The sequence below is a fragment of the Teleopsis dalmanni genome, chromosome 1 (genome assembly GCF_002237135.1).
Source record: "Teleopsis dalmanni isolate 2A chromosome 1, ASM223713v2, whole genome shotgun sequence".
NCBI classification, from domain to species: Eukaryota; Metazoa; Arthropoda; class Insecta; order Diptera; family Diopsidae; genus Teleopsis; species Teleopsis dalmanni.
This window is the reverse complement of record NC_051846.1, coordinates 213200076-213220021: the sequence shown is the minus strand read 5'-3', so window position 1 is coordinate 213220021 and position 19946 is coordinate 213200076. Positions and strand designations below refer to the sequence as shown.

The window sequence follows — 19946 nt, the reverse complement described above, 5'->3', positions numbered from 1 at the left end:
AATGGAATTTTATATATAGAGTCAGATTTCATGTAGCATCAAATTATGAGTAAAATTGAATATTCAAATTTCTGTCAAAATGAATTGACTTAACGGGAAATATGAAAAGGATCGTTAAAAGTTCTGCCATAAGCCTTCATTAACACAATACTTGACTGATAATTAGTAAAGCTGTAAGCACAACTTCATTCTTGTCATAGGATCTTATGGCAAAATTATCACTCATACCTTATCACGAATCAATCAGCATCCTGAATGGAAAACCATACCTTCTTGGAAATCGTCTAATAAATTTAATAGTTGCATTTTAAAACGTTTAACATTTGTTATTAAAATGAGGATTACATCGTATGTACCCTAGACTTTGAAAACATATTAAAAGTAAGACACTCTTCTTTGTGTTTTCACATACTATAAATACCGTTGTAAAATGGGTGAGCTAACCGAACAATGTACCGTAGATTAACATTTGAAAAGAGTCGGTTTACTGTTGGCTACATATAACCTTTCCTTCTGATACTATTGCTATGAGCGTATTAATATTAGATAGAAGAGATTAATCATTTTATTACAGGTAATTCATATATCTAATAAACCTTAATCAACCTTATATAAAATAAACCTTAACCTCTTAATCTTTAAAGAGGTTTAGCATTCTTGAAGCCGGATTTGTGCATTGTATGAGGATTTAGTAGTTAAGAGCGTACTTGTTGTTTATCTAGAAACTTCTTAGACTCAGCTAATACAATTAGATCACTCTAAAGAAATTTATTAAGCCTTCGATAATATTGAAAGAATCCTCTTGGTGTAGATGATTATTGATATAATCATTAACTAATAGCAAGTTTAATTTTAATAAATTGTTTGTTTTTAATACATATAAAGAAGCTTAATTTAAATCAGGTATGAAAATAAATAATATAATAAAAATTTATGTGGTATTAGAAAATAACATTGGAAACCGCTTTAATTATAGCTGTTTTGGATAGACTTAGTAACCACTTTTTAAAAGAAAGTCAGAAAGAGAGTCAGCTTAACTTCTATAAATTGTTTTGTTTTTTGTATTAACTAAGGGCCTAGTTATGTAGAGTATCATGAGCTTGTCAAAATTGGCTCTTTTAGGCTATGACGTTAATGCATATTATGCAGAGTATCACAGAAATTGTAATAATTGGCTACTGAAAAACACAAATGTTGACATTTATTATTGAATAACATTGCTTAGCCTAAATGACGAGGCACAGATAGCCTCGACTCTCATAATCAAATTTGAACTGAATTATTGTTTTTTCTCTCACTCTCAATTTTATGATTTACATTGAAAACAACAGCAATTTTGATTTTGACGAGCCCATAACACTCTACATAACATGGCTCTTCGTCAATACGGTTAGGGAAACTAGAACAAATAATTATCTTAAAGATAGACAATTTCACACAGAAAAAACAAAATAGTTTATAGAAGTTAAGCTGTTTCTCTTCCTGATTTCCTTTTATAAAGAGGTTATTAAGTCCATCCCAAAGAGTATACTACATATTGCTTGAAATCTTATAATTTCTATCAGATTTTAACGCTTTCAATACAGGATTAATCTTCATATTATACCTAAGATAAACGAATATACAATATACATATACAATTTTTATTTTTATATATAGAAAATTAAGATAGAAGTATCTTTCGTGATTGCTTTAACCTAAAGTGTATAATTAAACTAATTATATATTGAACTCCAGCATAACTTGCTTAATTGTTATTATCAGAGAATTGTGCGTTTTATTTATATCTAATCAAAAATTTGTTTAAATACACATACAAAAAACAAACAGTAAAATTATTTTATTTAATGTTAATTTAAAACTTTTGTGTGAAGTGAAACTCATTTGAAAATTTTACAAAAATCATAAACACAGAAATTATTTTTTTTGCACAGTTTTTTATTGGAAAGGAAAACCACAGCGAGAGGCAATAAAATTTTTTCGCATGAATTGCCACCGTAAATACCAAGATACCAAAGCGGGTACCCGTAGAGGAACTGCTAATACAAATACGAAAGAACTGAGCCTCTGTGCACGTAAATATATCAGATTCTGCATGGCTGGCAACGGCACATATGCAAGTTGGCTTGCTCCTCTTAAACATTGCCGTGTCGCTAGACGCTGAAATAATTTCACTTGCAATTTAATTAATTTTGTGCAAAACCTACTTTACTTTTACTATTTTCAGGCCTCACTGAGCTCCTGTTTGAAAAGTTGCTGTGGTTTGGTAAGTTCGACTAGCCTAGCCAAAGCGCATCTGCGAGCGTGCATTCGTCCACAGAATCTTGCACCAATTTTTATCTGTACGCAAGCGTAGCGCTTGTACAAATTACCAGAAAACTCAACTGGACGAGCAGCATTTATCGCTTCTGCGCTTGATTAATGATCTGCATGTAGCAGACCCAACTTTTCTATTATCAGTTATATATGCATAATGCAAGTGTTTGTGAATTAGAGTATTTTTTAATCTACCCAATAATATTAATATTTTTATAAACCAGCCAGTTAAATACTTAAATTGCTTTTCTTTATTTTCTTTAAAAGTGTAATAATGGGGTTATAATATAAGTTATAATGAGTTAAATAGGTTTTTCGGAATATAAAGTATGTGAACGAAACTTCATTTTAGCAAAAGCTTATAAACTCATAGTGGAAATTAGAAACACATCGTCAATAATATGGACAAAAGCGGTAATAAAGAAGCAAAGAAAAAAACCTTTTAAATTATTTACTAAAGATCCATTATCTTCTCGACATTATTTACTAAAGTTAAGGAGCTAAAAACTCCTAAAATGTGAAATTCATTGCAGAATGACTTCATTAAAAAAATAACCAAAGTATTAGTTAGGTTTATTTAATCTAGGTAGTCATAATTCACGCATAAACCTCTTAATCCATAGTGATACTATATAATCTAAAAAGTGATTGGGGCTGCATTACTGAGATGTGCACTTTGAGCACTTAAAAGCGGAAAAGGAAATAATATTATATCAACTTTATTAGGAAAATTCAGTGTAAACATTTTCAATTTCATGTTGGTCCACAAATATGAAATAAAAATGATCAGTAAAAAACCATCAAATATTCCTTGAACACAAAAAAATTAAGGCAAAAATAAAAATTAAAATAATAAAATAACAATTAATATTTTGATATCAAACAAACAGATCATTATTAAGATCAATTGATTAGAGAAGTTCTTAGCTGTATTAGAACTACGGATTATAAGATGCACATCTCATTTAGTTCTAAAGAAGAATATACGAATCTTTTGAAGGGAGTCATTTATTATCACATACAAAGTAAAAGAAATGATTATGAAGAAATTAAAAAATTATTATATCAAAATTAACTTTAATGAAAATCTATAATTATTAAACTAAATATGTTAAAATTTCTCTCCAAGAGGCTTGATGATCAGTTCCTTTATTTGCACATTTGGCGGTGTTTGTATACAATACATAACGGCGTCTGATACATGTTCTGCACTTAAAGTTTTTAAATCAGCTTCCAATATTTCCTTACCACCAAGAATTTCAGTGTCCACTACACCTGGACTAATGCTCTATAGACATTATTAAAATATATATTATCAAAATTTGTGAAAACTTCTTGTCACGCTATTGGTATACACAATTATACGTACCGTAACTTTTATTTTTGTTTGATTAAGTAAAAATTCCTGCCTTAAAACCTCACTCATTGCGGTGACTGCGTGTTTAGTTGCCGGATATATGTTATATGTAATTCCGAGTACTTGCGGCACCATATGACCTGCAACACTGTTTATATTAACTATATGTCCGTCAACATTCCGTCTTTTCATAGATTGAAAGGCTTCACGTGCGCACATTGCCACGCCCATAATATTAACATCAACAGTGGCTCTCAAATCCGCTGAATTATTCGAGGCCACAATTTGTGTAGATCGTAATATACCAGCATTATTAATTAAAACATCAACACCACCGAATTTCTTATCAACCCAAGCGAAAGCATTTAAAATGTCTTCTTCTACACTCACATCACACTTTAATGCGTAAAAGCGCGACTGCTGCGCAACAGGTAAACTGGGTCTTAATATATTTTCCATATGGGATAATCGACGTGCCAATCCTACAACAATCATGCCCTCGGCTACTAAATCTTTACAGCAAGCTGCACCTATACCAGAACTAGCACCAGTAACCACAGCAACTCTATTCCGCCACCGTTCCATTTTGTGTTCGATGAACTCTAGACAATTATCAATAAGCAACTGAATGCTTGTTATCAAGAACTTTGATATTTACTTAAAACAACAGACGAATTAGTTGCTTCCAATTATGTACATCTTGATACAGTTCTTAGAGATTTTATTAAGAAAATAGGGTTCTAAATTACGATTCTAATAGGTTAGTTAGATTCATGTGCATTCAGTCTAAATTGTACTTTAATGTAATTGTAGTCTTATTAATAATAAAATCTTATTCTTATCTATAAAACTAATAACCCTATGAAATCAATGTATCCTAAAAATATATTATAATATATAATAATATATGTGGTTCAAAAATTAAAGTATTTATAGTGATGTGATCTAAAAGAAACGGACCCCTGAAATAATAATTTTATTAGAATATTATTTATACTTTCTTCTTCTGAACTTCTTAGTTTTAAAAACATTGAAACATAAAAAAGCTCTATCTTCTGCTGTCTTCGAACTTAAAAGTCTCTTTTTCAATTTTTCAATTTTTCAATTCTTCACACTTCACAAATTGGTGATAAGTAAATTAGTGACTACTGTGGTGTTGGTAGAATCGCAATTAAAAGCTTCCGTCGCTTTCGAAATTTCAGCTCAGTGTTGTTTAGCTAATAAGTCGAGCAATAGTTCCGATATACAAAGCATATGTGATTGAAGGGTTATAAGAAAATGGAGCGTTGGAATAATAAAGTTGCTGTTGTAACAGGTGCTAGCTCAGGTATTGGTGCTGCTTGCTGTAAAACTTTGGTTACAAAGGGCATGATAGTTGTGGGCTTAGCGCGACGCTTTGAACTTATGGAAAGTGAACTTCGAGCAAAATTACCCTTAGAATTAAGAGACCGCTTTTATCCAGTGAAGTGTGATGTCCGACAGGAGGAAGATATTATCAGAAGCTTTGCATGGGTAGAGCAAACACTTGGTGGTGTTGATGTTTTAGTAAATAATGCTGGTATAGCGCGTCAAACACAAATTGTAGCGCCACAAAATACGGCGGATCTAAGAGCTGTGGTTGAAACAAATATTATGGGCGTGGCACTATGCACGCGTGAAGCATTTCGTTCAATGAAAAATCGTCGAGTGGATGGTCATGTGGTTGTGATTAATAGTTTAGCCGGCCATAGCGTAGTGCAGGTGCCAGGCTTCAGTTATAATATATATCCACCTACGAAACATGCTATCACCGCTATGACAGAAGTATTGAGGCAAGAATTTTTACTGCATGAAACAAAAATTAAAATAACCGTAAGTTAAATAGTTATTGCATACATGAATCATATTTAACTTAAATTTTCTTTAGAGCATTAGTCCCGGTGCTACTGATACGGATATCTATGGTGATAAAGGTAATATAGCAACTGATATTCCTTTGCTTGATCCTGACAATGTTGCCGATGCAATAGCTTATTGTATACAAACGCCGCCTCATGTGCAAATACATGAGTTAACCATAAAGCCCGTGGGGGAAAAATTTTGAGAAAACATGGACTCCTGAATACCCCCATGCTTCTTATGTTGATAAAAAAAAAACGTATTTATTGTGTTTCTATTCATTTACGCTTTCATTTTAAAATAATTTGTCTAATTTACATAAACAAACTAAATTAATTGTTTTATTTATTTCTGTTAATTTTTGAAACTTGTTTCTGGCCTCGATTGTTTTTGTTGAACTTTTCGACAAAAATGTTATCAATCCGCGCCTTGTGTATTTCAAGCCTGCAAGCGATTAGCGAATATCAATTGTGTCAATTTATTAATTTAATAAAAATGATTTTTTATAAAAAAAGTTCTGTATCTGACGATTACAGCCGGCACAATAGAATACTCTAGTAGTGTTTATATTATAACATCTTACATTATTTCAAATTCAGGCTTTAAGTTTTGGGATGAACCTAATCAATAGGTAATCCTTATCTATTTTGAATAAAAAGTATGTTATTTAGAAAGTAGTAAAGAACGTTTAACTGCTGTACATATATTTATAACAATTAGATTTTTTATACATCACAGAAAAATATAAATATTATCTAATAATTTTAAATAATGTAATGAATTTTAGTATTAATGTAAGTTTATGCACAAATTATCTATGAAAATATATGGAAAAATAATATATTTTTATATTGTAAAATATATAAAGAGAGCGTGTTTAACTGACTGTAGCTCTAACACTACTCTTCTATTTGTTTATATTTACAAATCATATTAAATTATATCAAAAAATTGTTATTGTTTGTTTTATATTTAGATACATTAACATGTTGAGATATTAAGAAGCAATTTGTTTCTAATTAAATCCAGTGGGGTGGACAAAACTTTTTGGACCCAAAGTCGAAGATTGATTAAAAATATTTAAAGCTTTTTTCGAGTTATTTTTTTTGAAATGAATAAAAATTAATTGATAAGCCATGAATATTTTGACAAATATGTTTTTTTTATATTTCTAATTAAATCAACTTAGATTTAACGTAGATTTCAATAATACACACGCTGATTTTATGAATATTATACACAGATTATTTATAACTTTATAGAATTATTATTAGATTTTTTTTTCAATAAAATGCTGAACAGTATCTGCAGCTTCCATTAGCCGTTGCTCAGTGAATGGATCAGAAGTAGCCAATTATTTTATTAATTGCAATAAAATAACTTAATATAACATTTTTAAAATAAAATAACACACTATTTTTTATTAAACAAAAGTAATTTTATATTTGAAATTTTTTTTTTAACATACTTAAATTGTATTTGTTGTATAAAAAACCAGAAATTTCTTCAACCTCTTCGCCGATCGGCTATTACTTTGAAGGTAATAGTGAGCTTCGTCTTTAACGGCTAGTTCACTGACCTATCTATGTAAATCTACCATTTACACTTTAGCAAAATATATATCAGCGTTCTGATGACTGATCGAGTTTCATATTAAATTAAATATGATATCAACTTATCCATAATATGAAGTTTTAGAACACAAATTTATTATATTAAGGTTACGTTTAAAGAATAAATACTTGAAAGAAGAAAATTTTTATATATACTGATGTGTGGAAAGGCCTGATTCGTTATACTAAAACCAAGACACAAGTTGTTACATTATATAGTCACATTTCTCTATTTTGTATTTATTTTTCACAATATTTATAATAGAATTACAATTACATATGTTTTATATTAAATAATAATATAAAAATTGTAATGTAATCGTAATATTATAAAAATAACAAACATTTTTAAATTCTATTCAACTACTTATTTAATTAAATATTCCTTGGTTCCCACTATAATTATCATTCATATATTGCAAGTCAATTAATTTAAGCCATCATTTGGCCAATAGGTTGAATGGTCATTTCATGTATCTGAACTGTAGGTGGAGTCTGAAGGCAGTAAACAACAGCATCGGATATATCTTCGGAACGCAACATTACTAACTTGGATTTAAAATCATCAGGTATAATTTCAGTATCAACCGCTCCAGGACTAATGCTCTGCGAAGTATATTTGATTTATATGAACATCCTGAATTAAGTTTTTCTAATACTTACTGTAATTTTAATCTTTGTTTCATAGAGTAAAAATTCCTGACGCAACACTTCAGTCATAGCGGTTACAGCATACTTAGTGGGTGGATAAATATTAAACCTAAAACCTGGTGCATGTGGTACACGATGTCCTGCTACACTGTTGATGATGACGACATGTCCATCAACACCACGTTTCTTCATCGATTGGAATGCTTCACGAGTACAAAAAGCTACACCCAAAATATTTACATTAACCGTAGCTCTTAAATCGGCTGTATTATTTTCAGCCACAATTTCTGTAGAACGAAATATGCCAGCATTATTAATTAAGACATCAACACCACCCAATTCCTTTTCAACCCACTCGAAAGCATTATGAATGTCCTCTTCGTTACTAACATCACATCGGAGTGCATGGAAGCGAACTTGTTGCACTACTGGCAAGCTCATTTTAAATGCATCCATACGCTCTTGGCGACGTGCCAAGCCAACTACAATCATGCCCTTGGCTACTAAATCCTTACAGCAAGCCGCACCAATACCTGAACTGGCACCAGTTACCACTGCGACTCGGTTCACCCATCGCTCCATTTTTACTGAATTAATATTTTAAATAATTCAGTTGATAGTTGAACACACAATTTTTTAGCACTTGCGTACGGTACCGGCCAAGTAAAATTTTCGACTAGATTTATTTTTATAATTATGGTATCGGACGAAGCGCTTGAGAACTCTTACAGTCGGTTCGCCTTATCGTACTAATTTCGATTTAATTTTGCTTCATTAGAACATTTGTTCAAAAACAAATATTCATGAAATTCAGATAATGCATGGGCATATATGAGTACACATGAGTACATATGTACGCACATCTGATATCTGTATTTGTGAATGTAATTATTTTTTAAATTGCTGAGTGTGCATGCGTAAATACTTCATAGAAGCTTAAATATTAGATAGTATAGTATCTATGCTCTTTGCTATTTGCTACTTGTTGTCAACTAATTTTGATTTGATATCTGAAACCTTTTCTGCTGAGTAAGCAAATTTCATCAAAGAGAGTCAATTGTAATAGAAGAGGACTGCTTGAAAATCAACAAATAATTATTCACTTAAAATTAAAAAATAACGAAAACGATTGTGTTATCCTCTCAGCTATATTTGATTCAACATTATTTTGTTTCCGTAAGTATTAATTCTTTGCAATATCGGATGCATAAGAAAAGTTCTTCATCACTTTAACAAAATAATTGACATTATTTAAACCTATAGCTAACTGGCTAAATGGTCATAAATATTCAAACTATTGGATGCCAAATGAATATTCAAATAGTCCTAAAAAATGTTATAAGTAAAATACATGTAAAACAACAGCCTCTTTAATCTATTCTTACATTGCTTCTGTGCACATAAAATATATTTTTTTTATGATCAGATACATGATTTTATGAAATTCACTGTATCCAAGAACATAAAAAATAAATACTTAACTTAGTTCAGATGTAAAATTCCATAATATTATTAAGTTTATATCTCTTCAATACACTATATGAATGCTTATAAAACTGTTCTTTGATTATATATTAATAAATGATTATTATAATAATATAATATTAATAAATAATAAACTTATTATTATTAATAATTATTTGTATATTTCAAGTATATAAAATAGTAAAAAAAACTTTGAAGACTTTGTAAGTATGAAGTGGTAGACAATTCTCTCCCTCTGCATAATCCCTCTAGCAGAGGAAGCCAATTTGTTCGCTTGCAGAATATGTGTATTTTGAATAGCTGTATATTTTTGTGTTAAGGCTAGTTGAGTCAGTGCACTTGAGCACTTTTACACTCTATTAACTGGGAGGTTTCTTCATAACCCATCACTACACCTTGACTTCATCAGACTAAGCAATAACTGACCTCAGATCTGCATATCTCCCCGAGGAGCCTGTAAGCTTTATATATTTTTTGATCGGATTAATCTTGAGGTCTCTGAGGATATTATTAGTCCTAATGTACCACGGCACCTTGTACCATATTTTTTCCGAACAGGATTGTTACTTTTTGCGGTGAGTTTCATATAACTAATTGAAAGATATCACCAAAAGTGAAGTTAAACATATTTTGGTTTACACTAACTTGAAGAGGGAACATGATTATGTGTAGATTGTTATCAAATATGTTGGAGAAACATACAAATACTGACAACAAATTTAAAAATTTGTAGGATTTTAACAAGAGAAAAAGGTTAAAATATATATATAATAAACACTTAATCGTCTTAGTCTTAAATTAAGAACACAGTCGTTCTAAACAATTATGATATTGCTATAACCACATTACCATATATTGATCTATTAATCTTTATATTGATTTAAATCACCAAAAAACCTATGTTTTAACATACATAACTATGTGTATGTGTAATGCAATGGTTCTTATATTGTCCATCGATTTATTTAGTATCTATATTGTTGTAAAATATATATTTGAAACTCTTTTAAAGATTTGCTATTACCTCTCCACTGCAATAATCTCCTGAGTCACTTTTAATTGAAGCAATTGCAAGAGTATTTCATAATAGAAATCTCTCTTCAAGAAGTGAACTCTTCACCAATTAAAGAATATCTCGATAGTTTTAAATATAAAAATGAAAGTCATGGAGACTCATTTGTATGACGTTCTTTCAAATTACAATATGTGCCTTGATAACAGTTGTGAGTATTTATAAAACGTATAATTAAAAAAATTATGGGTTTTAGTTCTCATAAAACGTTCCAACTGAATGGACGTTGTCAATATAAAAGTTACGTGAACATTGAAATAATAAATAAATTTTTGAAAAATGGACAGGTGGAACAATAGAATTGCCGTAGTTACTGGTGCAAGTTCGGGCATCGGTGCTGCTTGCTGCAAGTATCTGGTGAACAATGGTATGATCGTTATCGGTTTGGCACGTCGTAAGGAACGCTTGGATGCACTACGTAATGAGCTCAAAGAAGACTTAAGAAAAAACTTTAATGGTATCAAATGTGATATAAGTGAGGAATCAGAAGTCATTAAGGTATTTGCTGATATCGAACAAAATCATGGGCCAGTTGCTGTGCTTGTTAATAATGCCGGTATTGTACGTAGAACTGAACTGCTGAGAGAAAATAATACAGAAGATATTCGTTCTATTTTGAATACCAATGTAATGGGCGTTGTCTATTGTACTCGTGAAGCATTTCGCTCGATGAAAAAGCACAATATTGACGGACATGTTTTTATTGTCAACAGTATAGCTGGTCACAAAGTCTTGACCTTCCCGGGCTCATCAATGAATATGTATCCGCCATCAAAATTCGCTGTTACCGCAATGACCGAAATTTATCGAAATGAGTTTTTGCTATTCAATACTAAAGTCAAAATAACTGTAAGTATAATTATTTATTTACTAAATTCGTTAAAAAACTATTTATGTTTAGAGCATTAGTCCTGGTGCGGTTGATACGGAAATTATCAGTGAGGCAGATCGTAAAGCTTTCGGAAATATGCCTATTTTGCGATCAGAAGATGTAGCTGATGCTATGATTTATTGTCTTCAAACTCCGTCACATGTGCAGGTTTGATATACTATTAAATTGTAAAAAGTATAATCATAAAGCTCTTACTCTGTGTCATTATTTCAGATACATGAATTAACAATTAAACCAGTGGGTGAACAATTTTAGCTTTCCGATTCATTTTCAATGAAAGTTGAAAAGTATTAGCACTGGATACCTATTACCTTATAAATACCTGTCAATTATAAATACTAACTGTATTCTTTATTTACACATGCATATCTTGTATAAATTCTATGAAGTATATTATTGAAATACTATTCAACTATATAAATTTTCTTTAATAAAAGAAATCAAAAAGATTGCGAAAATATTACTCAAGAATCTGTGAGAAAAATTTTTCAAGAAATCAAGCACATTTTTTTTTGGGTCAATGGTGATATCTTTATATTGTTATTAAATAAATTTTTACAAATTTATCTTGAAAGTATATTACAAATTATTTAAAGAAATTTAATTCAAAACTTACCATTAAAAGTAATATAAATATATGACTAAACCTAAGGTCCCACAGTCGTGTAGGACCTTTTTGCGGGCTCCACATCCTGGAGCTGTATCCTATGTTGTTGAATCTATTAAAAAAAATTATTTAATTAAAATTTGCAATTAAACAAAAAATAAATAATGAATAAAACTGAAGAAAATAAATGTAATGTAATCAAATGTTATAAAAATTTTGAAATATGTATATATATATATATATATTTATTAATTTTCAAATAATTCTCGATTACATTTTACTATCAGTCACAAATATGTATTGTTATTGTCAATATGCGAAGATAAGATAAATAAGATAAGGATTGTATTAACTCCATATAATGCGCAATCGTGAAATTTGTAGATTTTGTTATATTAGATTTTAGATTGTAGAACAGAAATCAATAAAGCACTGGGCTCCGAATAAAGTAGAGCGAATCGTCCATGAAAACCTAGTGATTAGTAACCATACGTACGTTATGTTGTTAGCAAACAGCATAAGTAACCACAAATCGTAACGATCAGAATTTTGTATCTATAACCTCACTATAGTTTTATCATTTCTCCACAAAAAATGCATCATAACATATGTTAGTAACTATCGTATTATTCTACTAGTTTTAATCATTGCATATTTCAAAAATTCATTAACTATGATTTGAATAGTTTTGATTAGAAATTTTGTTGAAATATAATATTATCATTTTATAGTACATATTATGATATTAATGTATCGCACTTTACTTAATTTTGTTTGCCAACACATACGCTAACGTGTTTGGGGCCAAATCTGTTGGCCTAACCTTTCTTTTGAATCACTGAATCTGTTCAGAGAAGTAGTTATGCAAACAGAAGTAGTTTTATGATGCAGATCTCGATTTTACAGAACTAATTGTCGAGAAGTATACTTTGTATTTTTCAGTTTGAATTCGTTGTACTATCATTCTTTTGTGCTGCACAAAGATGTGCTCAGACGTTGGGATATGCAAATATTTGCGTTGATATTTAAAGTTCTTCCGTTTCTGTTTTAGATAAGTTTTATAGGATAACTCGTATTTCGATTAGAACTTTTATTTGGATTATAAAAGCTGTTGATTTCCAACAAATGAAATGTTAGTTCTAGTAACTAACATTCTTTGTAACAAATTTTTAAATAACTCCTGTCTTGCAGTTGTAATTGATAAACTTTTCAAAAGACTTCACCTAATTTTCAGGTAATTTTGATCCTTTACGTATGTCCCATAATTTTTAATTGCTTTCATTACCCTTTCACGAAACGGTTCAGCTGTGTTCATTAAATTTAGCTGCGGGGAGTCATGTTGCAATGTTGTTTTATGGTAATGACTTGCGTCGACATCTTTATTATCACTGTCTGCGTTTGATATGCTTCGTAATAATTTTATTTAAACTTTTGTGGATTGTGGACCATTGGAATTTTTTGAAAGAAATTCCTACAATATTGAATTGCCATGGCCAATATCGCAATTTTCGTATTGGCCCCCAAGTGCTATTTTTGTAAACAATTTTGAGAAATATTGAGAACACAAAACGAAGAAATGGGAAATAAGAATCTACTAAACTTACAAAGCATGTGGAGCGTGGTTTAATAAATTTGCCCACGGTAAACATGCTTAAGTAAATTCGCAACTTATTTTGGATTGTTAAATTCTTTCATCATATTTTCGGACGACATGAACGGTGAAGTTCGTGAACGTATTGCACTGTTAGCTCATAAAATTATGAAATAGAATCGAGATCTCTTATTTTGGTAATGGGTCACGTTGTCCAAATACTGTTGTCCATGTTTGGAGTAGTGTTTGCCATTCGCTTTAAATTTGCATTCAACAACAAATCTATTGAATTGGCTGACGCAGCGGAAAGCGATCGGCCAAACCGCGTGGAATCTCTTTTCATTCAGAAAAATGGCGTAACAAATTGGAAGCGCTATCTTTGGGGCTTAAGTATAAATATTTTTAAGGATATTGTTTTATTTTTATTAGTTACCATATTAAAAACGTCAGCGTACATATAAACCACACACTTTACCACATACAAACTCGTACAATATAGTTAGTATTATTGCTTAATAATGCTAATTGGAGCAGTGTTTTTTATCTAAGCGATCAGTGTTTTCTTAATGGCTTTTGGCTTAGAGTCTTAAATTGGATTCTGTTCAATGCAATTTATTTTACACCCACGCAACAGTACCGCGTGGTACGTACGTTGGGGTTAGTCAGTATTACACGCCAATTTCATGCCACATACGCAGGAAAGGCGGTAAAAAGTTAATTTAGTTGCTTGCTTCAAGCACGAATGTGCCACAAATTTCAATGAAAGAGTCTGGCTTAGATTATCTAGTTCAGCTATAATTTATGACTGTGGGGTAAAGAGGTAATTTAGATGGCAAAAGTACAGCATCCAATATTGTCTGACACAACTACCAACCTTCAGTCGGTAGCAACTAGTGAGATAATTTGATTCACATTACTGATTAATTAAAGTTGACATACATTATAATTTATACTTAAAGATATACAAAATGTTCGATTTTTTAATTATAACTACAATAGTTTGCAGTGTTTAATGAGGATAAAAAATATATATAAGCCATAGCAAACGTTTTATGTATGTATAAATTACATATTAGATACCACACGTTTTAAAGGAGATCAACACTAGACGAGGATTCGGTAAATACATAGCTTAGCGAAAATGGTTTTTATGGAACTATATTTTTGACCAGAATAAAATGTCTGATTATGAATCGTGAAGATAGCTGAACTGATTCATATAGTCCAACCTTTAAATAAAAGCATGGGTGCTTTCTATTTTATGTATTACTATAGACTGATTAAAAGTGGTTAATTAATTAAAAGCATGGCTAGAATAATTTTCATTATAACGAATGCGACTTAATAGAAAGCAAAAAGAATTTGATTTTACATGACCCAACTTTTGACTGAATATGGCTGCTTTGTATTCTATCTGTTTGTATAGATTAACCTGTTATTCTAACACAGGATAAAATGCTTTTTAATTGACTCATTTTTAACTACTTTATATTTACATTATCTGTACTTTAAAAATGATGCTAAGTAGTTTTATAAAAGAAGTAGTGGCTATCGATTTTCATTGATAAATAGCCTGATTGACTGGAAGATTGTTGTTTCGTCATCCAATCGCTTTGTGTAAAATAGTGTCTTATGTGTGTATATAATGCAAAAAAGGTAGAGGCGCGACTTTTTCATATAATAAGCTGTGTTTATTAAACTTTTAAACAGATATCAAGTTCATTATTTATTTTATTTGAGTTTGATTAAATTAATCTGGCTGGTTTATTGGTCCTGACGTATTAGGGGAAGATTAAGCGTTTCCATGACAATAAACGACATAAACATAAGAAATATTGTACAGCCGTCTTTTTTTCTAGCTTTCTGCATTTCCTGTATTCGTCTCTATTGGTAATTCCTAACTTATATAGTATACTGCGGCCTATCTCAGCATATCTATGATAGTTCTGCATTTTTTGAAGTTTTATTTAAATTTGAATAAAATTATCTGATATCAGAAACGTTTTAAAGGTTTTGCAAACATATTAATCGAAAGTGGTTTTTCCAGTACTGCTCAATAGTAGAAGTAGTGTTATATCTATTCTACAACAAATTTGTATTGTTTATTTAACTTTGTTTTTTTTTTTTGAATAGATGAATTGCTAAAATCAGTGGACAACTCAATTGATCGCAGTATCGGTTATGAAGTGAAGTCTGTTGGAGTTCTCACTTTTACAATTTTTCTATTGGTTTGCCGTTACGTTTTGTGTTCAGAAGACATTTCATTGAATATGGAAAAAATGTGATTTTAACAGTTACCTATAAGAAGCACATTGAAACCTTTGCCACAAAAGATAGTCAAATTATAAACAATCTTTCAAATTACAAGCAGTTAACAAAGGCATTTTTTCATTTCAAAAGATTTTAATTAATTGTAAACAAATTTCATATAAAGTGAAATTAAAAGAATCAAAGTCAAAGAAATCATTTGGAATTCATTTGATGAAATAAGATACTTTTGTTTATATTACGGACAGTGCCGCTATTATTTCACTGTCACCGGATCACAGAAACAGTTCCAGGTTTGATTGCTAGTCTCTCGACGGGAAAGAGTTGCGCTTTGTTTTGACCGCAATTCAGTGTTTGATGGCAGCTCACGTTTTATTTGCTTTTATGATTCGCTGTTCATTATTTCTGCTCATTTATTACTATTATTACAATTTGATTTCGCTATTAAAATAGTGGAAACAACAATTACGTGTAGCGTCAATAGTGAATTTCTCCTGTGGTCGCGCAACAATAAAAGTGAGTCAGCAAAGTGTGGACCACTTAACAGGTGTGAAAATAACGTAGTGAAGCGGCCCGCATCGAGTGCAGACCGTGAAGTCCAATAGCAGCCAGAATAAATATTTATGAGGTTCACTTGGAGTTGCACTTGAGTCTTTAAGTGCCTCTAACATTAGTGCAACGGACTCTAACATAATATCAGCGAATCTATTAAAAAATGACAACTTTTAATTGTCAGCACCGCGACCTTCAATTAACCTGTCGTTTGAATTAGTGGCAATAAAGGGATTTGCGTTATCTTGGCACTCTTGAGTATATAAAAACAATTATAAAACGATAAAAGTGTTAAATCGATTTTGAATGTCGTAATTACTTTAAATCAAGTCATAAAATTATTAATGTCTAAAGAATTTTAATGTCTAAACAACAAATAATTATTTGTCTTAATGAAAAAAAAACTATCAATAAAAGAAAAACATTTTTCTAAACAATCACGAATGATGTGGGCTAATATCAAAACTAAAAATAAAGGAACTATTGTATTTTACAATAGTTATTTTTGGTTATCTGAAACTTAAACAGAATAACTGAAAACAGGCTCCAAACTGGCGACAATGTTAGAACCATAAACTAAAAGATAGGTGTCGGCATCCCAACATTAGGGTATTAACAATTTTTGCTCAAAAACATATAAACTAAGTTGGATAATACATATGTACCTATATCGGTGTTAGGAGAGTCTCTATTTATGTCTGTATGTACTCATCGAAACACTGAAGCTCAAACGCAAGCGACATATCATCTAACGCCATGGTCTACAACTCTCAAGACATCATGTGACACTTATGATCACAAAATAATAAAGAGAATAAAATAGAGAGGTTCAATAGAATTAAGTTTTAAATATATTGTTAGAATTTTCAATCCAGAGTAGAGTTAAGAACTAACTGTTGTTGTGTTAACTTAAAGTGGTCTCATTTTTTAAGAAATAAAAATTAAACTTAGTTTGAAAACACTCTGATTTTAGAAATGATCTACCATTTCTTGGTTTCAATTGATTTATTTTTTTTTAAATAAAAATAATGGTGATCTGGTATACTTTTTCTTCTTCAATCTTCTTTGCCATATTTATGGTACTTGCTAACATAAAAGAGTCCCAAGAAGTTTGAAGTGAATTTTATTTTAGAAAGTAAGACTAATTTCTTTTCTAATATAATTTGATTTAATTTTTAGTGTTAATTGTCACTTTGATGAAATTATAGCAAATTTACTTGTCCAGTACGTACGAGAAATGAGTGGTGGTCCTGCATTTGATAATCTCTACCACATTCACCTGTTGTTTACCGAAATTGTAAATAATTTAAATCACTCAGTTAAATCACTTTTTTTTTAATTATTGTAAAATCATTCAAATATTATTAAAATTGATTTTATTTGATTGTATCCAAAATTTCGGCTTAAGCATTGTTTGCATTGACAAACAATGCTTATGACACAGAAACCAAATTGGCACATTCGTTCCTTCAGTGATTAATGACAAGAGATTGAGTGTTCGCAAGTAGGCAGCTAGTTTATGGCCAAAGACAACTATTGTGAGACTTTCAAGTAGAAGCCTCAAGCAACCCATGTTACTTAACTTAACGCTGTAAAACGTTATTGCCTTTGGACAGTTTACTGTGAAATTTCAATTAAAAGTATACAAAGAAACACAATAAAATGTTTTTGCATGCAAATTAAAATAAATTTAATTTAGCAACAATTTAAGTGAGAAACAATCAAATAGGGTCACCTGTTGCTGACACAAATTCGGAGTCGTTCGGAGTCGTCCAAATATTTCATAAAAAATATAAAATATATGTTTTATAAGATACTTTCATAGAAAATTGCGATATACTAGCAATTACTTCAAATACATATATGTTATAAAAAAATAAACTTTTCACTACAGCCATTAAACCATTTAAATGATCAAATTTTTCTTCAAAATTTGTTTAATTTTTTACTTTTCAGATGAGTCAATTGAGTCAAATACTAAACACGATCTCAAGTTTAAAAAAAACAAATCGTATAAGTTCAAATAGACCCGATTTACGATATGTTTATTAATTATACTTAAATTTAGCACAAACACCTATAATTTCTTCTTAGAGTTACTTTGTTTGTGAATTCTATATGTATTCTATATATATTACAGTTAATTCATTATTACGAATGTTACTATATTTTACTATATCAAATGATCTAGTCAAAGACTGAATTTATCTCACTTAGTACTAGAAAAACATTAGTAGTATTGTTTTGAAATGAATATCATCTTTGCTTTGAAAATATTGGGTTGCGATTTGAGTCAGGAAGAGACTAGTAGATCTGCAGTTCCTCTTCTTGTTTGAAGTTAGAATGTTCTCAACAGTTGATATTTTGGATTTTATTTGAAAGAGCAGAAGCCTTCTGTTTAGCGTCTGCATTAGTAGTATTTTTTTGAAATGAATATCGTCTTTGCTTCGAAACGAATAACACATCAAGTCACATTCTTTGTAAATATCCGGTTGTGATTTGGGTCAGGAAGAGACTGGTAGATTTGCAGTTCCTATTCTTGTTTGAAGTTAGAACGTTCTCAACAGCTGATATTTTGTCGGTAAATAACACAAAAGATTAATCATGGTCAGTTTTCCGCTCCCCGAAAGTCATTTTCCCATTGAGTTTCTATTTTTTTATTATTACCAAAGAATCTTATTAATGCGGATTATTCTCAAACTTTTTGAATGGTCTGTTAATGCTTATTCGTCTCATTCTAACAACTGTGTTTTTTTTATGGTAATTTTAGGAACTACAAAATGTATAACCTTGGAGCTAAAAACAACTAATACTTTTTAATTTTATGCAATAATAAGTTAGGTTATATCGGTGATCCCTAGGAAATCTACTTAGGTCTATTGGCCCATTGTGTTATTATGCAATAATAAAACTATTACAGTTTTACGATTTCCATATGCTAATAATCAGTCTGAAGTGGAAGAGTAATTGTTAAATTGCGTACTGTTCAATATACATAAAAAATTCTATTACTAAAGATATTTTTTACAATCTTCCAATAATCTTTGCTATTAGTATTAAATGAATTATATTGAATGCATTGATATATAACTATACAGTTATATAGTATTATGTATTAACTGTATTATTTAAAGTATTAATTAAAAATAGTGTGTACGATTTGTATTATATTTTTTGTCTGGAAAACTCCTAAATATGGTCAAAGTAGTTATCATTTAAAGTTGTAAACAACATTCATTAAGATGAGACTAATTCAGTTTCAATACAATAACAAGTATATATATATATATATGTATAATTATGTTTATTATATACAGAATCTAGCAAATCAAACATCAAATGAACTTTCATTTTCTGATTAATCTAACAAAGACTAATTTTGAATTGGAAATGTAACGATCTACATTTTGTTAAGCCACTATTAAGCAAAGTGGAATACATAAACCCACTTTGTTAACCATAAACTACTACTCCATTTGAATACATATACTATGTGTGTGAAGTGTGTGTGTATTTGTATACATGTTTACATATTTAATAATAGTAATTAGTTAACACTGTTTTCACTCGCTGCCAAAATCAATTTTCTTCATATATACTCACTCCGACTTATATTGTCATGGAAATATGAAAGATAAAATCGAACTTGATTTAGAAAAAGATA

At 30.1% G+C, this 19946-nt stretch overlaps 5 protein-coding genes across 6 annotated transcripts in view; 2 read left to right on the top strand and 3 right to left on the bottom strand.

Moving 5' to 3' along the window:
* The window catches only part of LOC119671840, a 35542-nt gene that overhangs the window by 7041 nt on the left and 8555 nt on the right, over positions 1-19946 (bottom strand). Inside the window, exon 2 of one of the 2 annotated variants that reach the window (XM_038082651.1) lies at positions 11881-11983. In XM_038082651.1, the coding sequence (XP_037938579.1) occupies positions 11881-11955 (75 nt within the window). In that variant the 5' untranslated portion in view covers positions 11956-11983. Of the gene's footprint in view, positions 1-11880; positions 12046-19946 lie in introns of those variants that run through there. The other variant, XM_038082650.1, reaches the window with a different exon arrangement.
* On the bottom strand, positions 3428-4258 carry LOC119671844 (farnesol dehydrogenase-like). Its single transcript, XM_038082654.1, has 2 exons — positions 3686-4258; positions 3428-3604 (listed from the first exon to the last, which is right to left on the bottom strand). The coding sequence occupies exons 1-2, from the start codon at positions 4256-4258 to the stop codon at positions 3428-3430; spliced, it is 750 nt and encodes a 249-aa protein (XP_037938582.1).
* On the top strand, positions 4839-5839 carry LOC119671843 (farnesol dehydrogenase-like). Its single transcript, XM_038082653.1, has 2 exons — positions 4839-5524; positions 5580-5839. Exons 1-2 carry the CDS (start codon positions 4952-4954, stop codon positions 5754-5756), a joined length of 750 nt encoding a protein of 249 aa, XP_037938581.1. The 5' UTR covers positions 4839-4951; the 3' UTR covers positions 5757-5839.
* Positions 7529-8553, bottom strand: LOC119671845 (farnesol dehydrogenase-like). Its single transcript, XM_038082655.1, has 2 exons — positions 7828-8553; positions 7529-7770 (listed from the first exon to the last, which is right to left on the bottom strand). The coding sequence occupies exons 1-2, from the start codon at positions 8395-8397 to the stop codon at positions 7597-7599; spliced, it is 744 nt and encodes a 247-aa protein (XP_037938583.1). The 5' UTR covers positions 8398-8553; the 3' UTR covers positions 7529-7596.
* On the top strand, positions 10582-11723 carry LOC119671841 (farnesol dehydrogenase-like). Its single transcript, XM_038082652.1, has 3 exons — positions 10582-11221; positions 11274-11411; positions 11478-11723. Exons 1-3 carry the CDS (start codon positions 10652-10654, stop codon positions 11517-11519), a joined length of 750 nt encoding a protein of 249 aa, XP_037938580.1. The 5' UTR covers positions 10582-10651; the 3' UTR covers positions 11520-11723.

Bases quoted from the DNA above. Each gene is read 5' to 3' on its own strand.
- LOC119671844 (XM_038082654.1), bottom strand. From the start codon at position 4,258: ATGGAACGGTGGCGGAATAGAGTTGCTGTGGTTACTGGTGCTAGTTCT. The intron at 3,605-3,685 runs GTACGTATAATT...TAATGTCTATAG, and splicing joins AAACAAAAATAAAAGTTACG to AGCATTAGTCCAGGTGTAGT.
- LOC119671843 (XM_038082653.1), top strand. From the start codon at position 4,952: ATGGAGCGTTGGAATAATAAAGTTGCTGTTGTAACAGGTGCTAGCTCA. The intron at 5,525-5,579 runs GTAAGTTAAATA...AATTTTCTTTAG, and splicing joins AAACAAAAATTAAAATAACC to AGCATTAGTCCCGGTGCTAC.
- LOC119671845 (XM_038082655.1), bottom strand. From the start codon at position 8,397: ATGGAGCGATGGGTGAACCGAGTCGCAGTGGTAACTGGTGCCAGTTCA. The intron at 7,771-7,827 runs GTAAGTATTAGA...TATACTTCGCAG, and splicing joins AAACAAAGATTAAAATTACA to AGCATTAGTCCTGGAGCGGT.
- LOC119671841 (XM_038082652.1), top strand. From the start codon at position 10,652: ATGGACAGGTGGAACAATAGAATTGCCGTAGTTACTGGTGCAAGTTCG. The intron at 11,222-11,273 runs GTAAGTATAATT...ATTTATGTTTAG, and splicing joins ATACTAAAGTCAAAATAACT to AGCATTAGTCCTGGTGCGGT. The intron at 11,412-11,477 runs GTTTGATATACT...TCATTATTTCAG, and splicing joins AAACTCCGTCACATGTGCAG to ATACATGAATTAACAATTAA.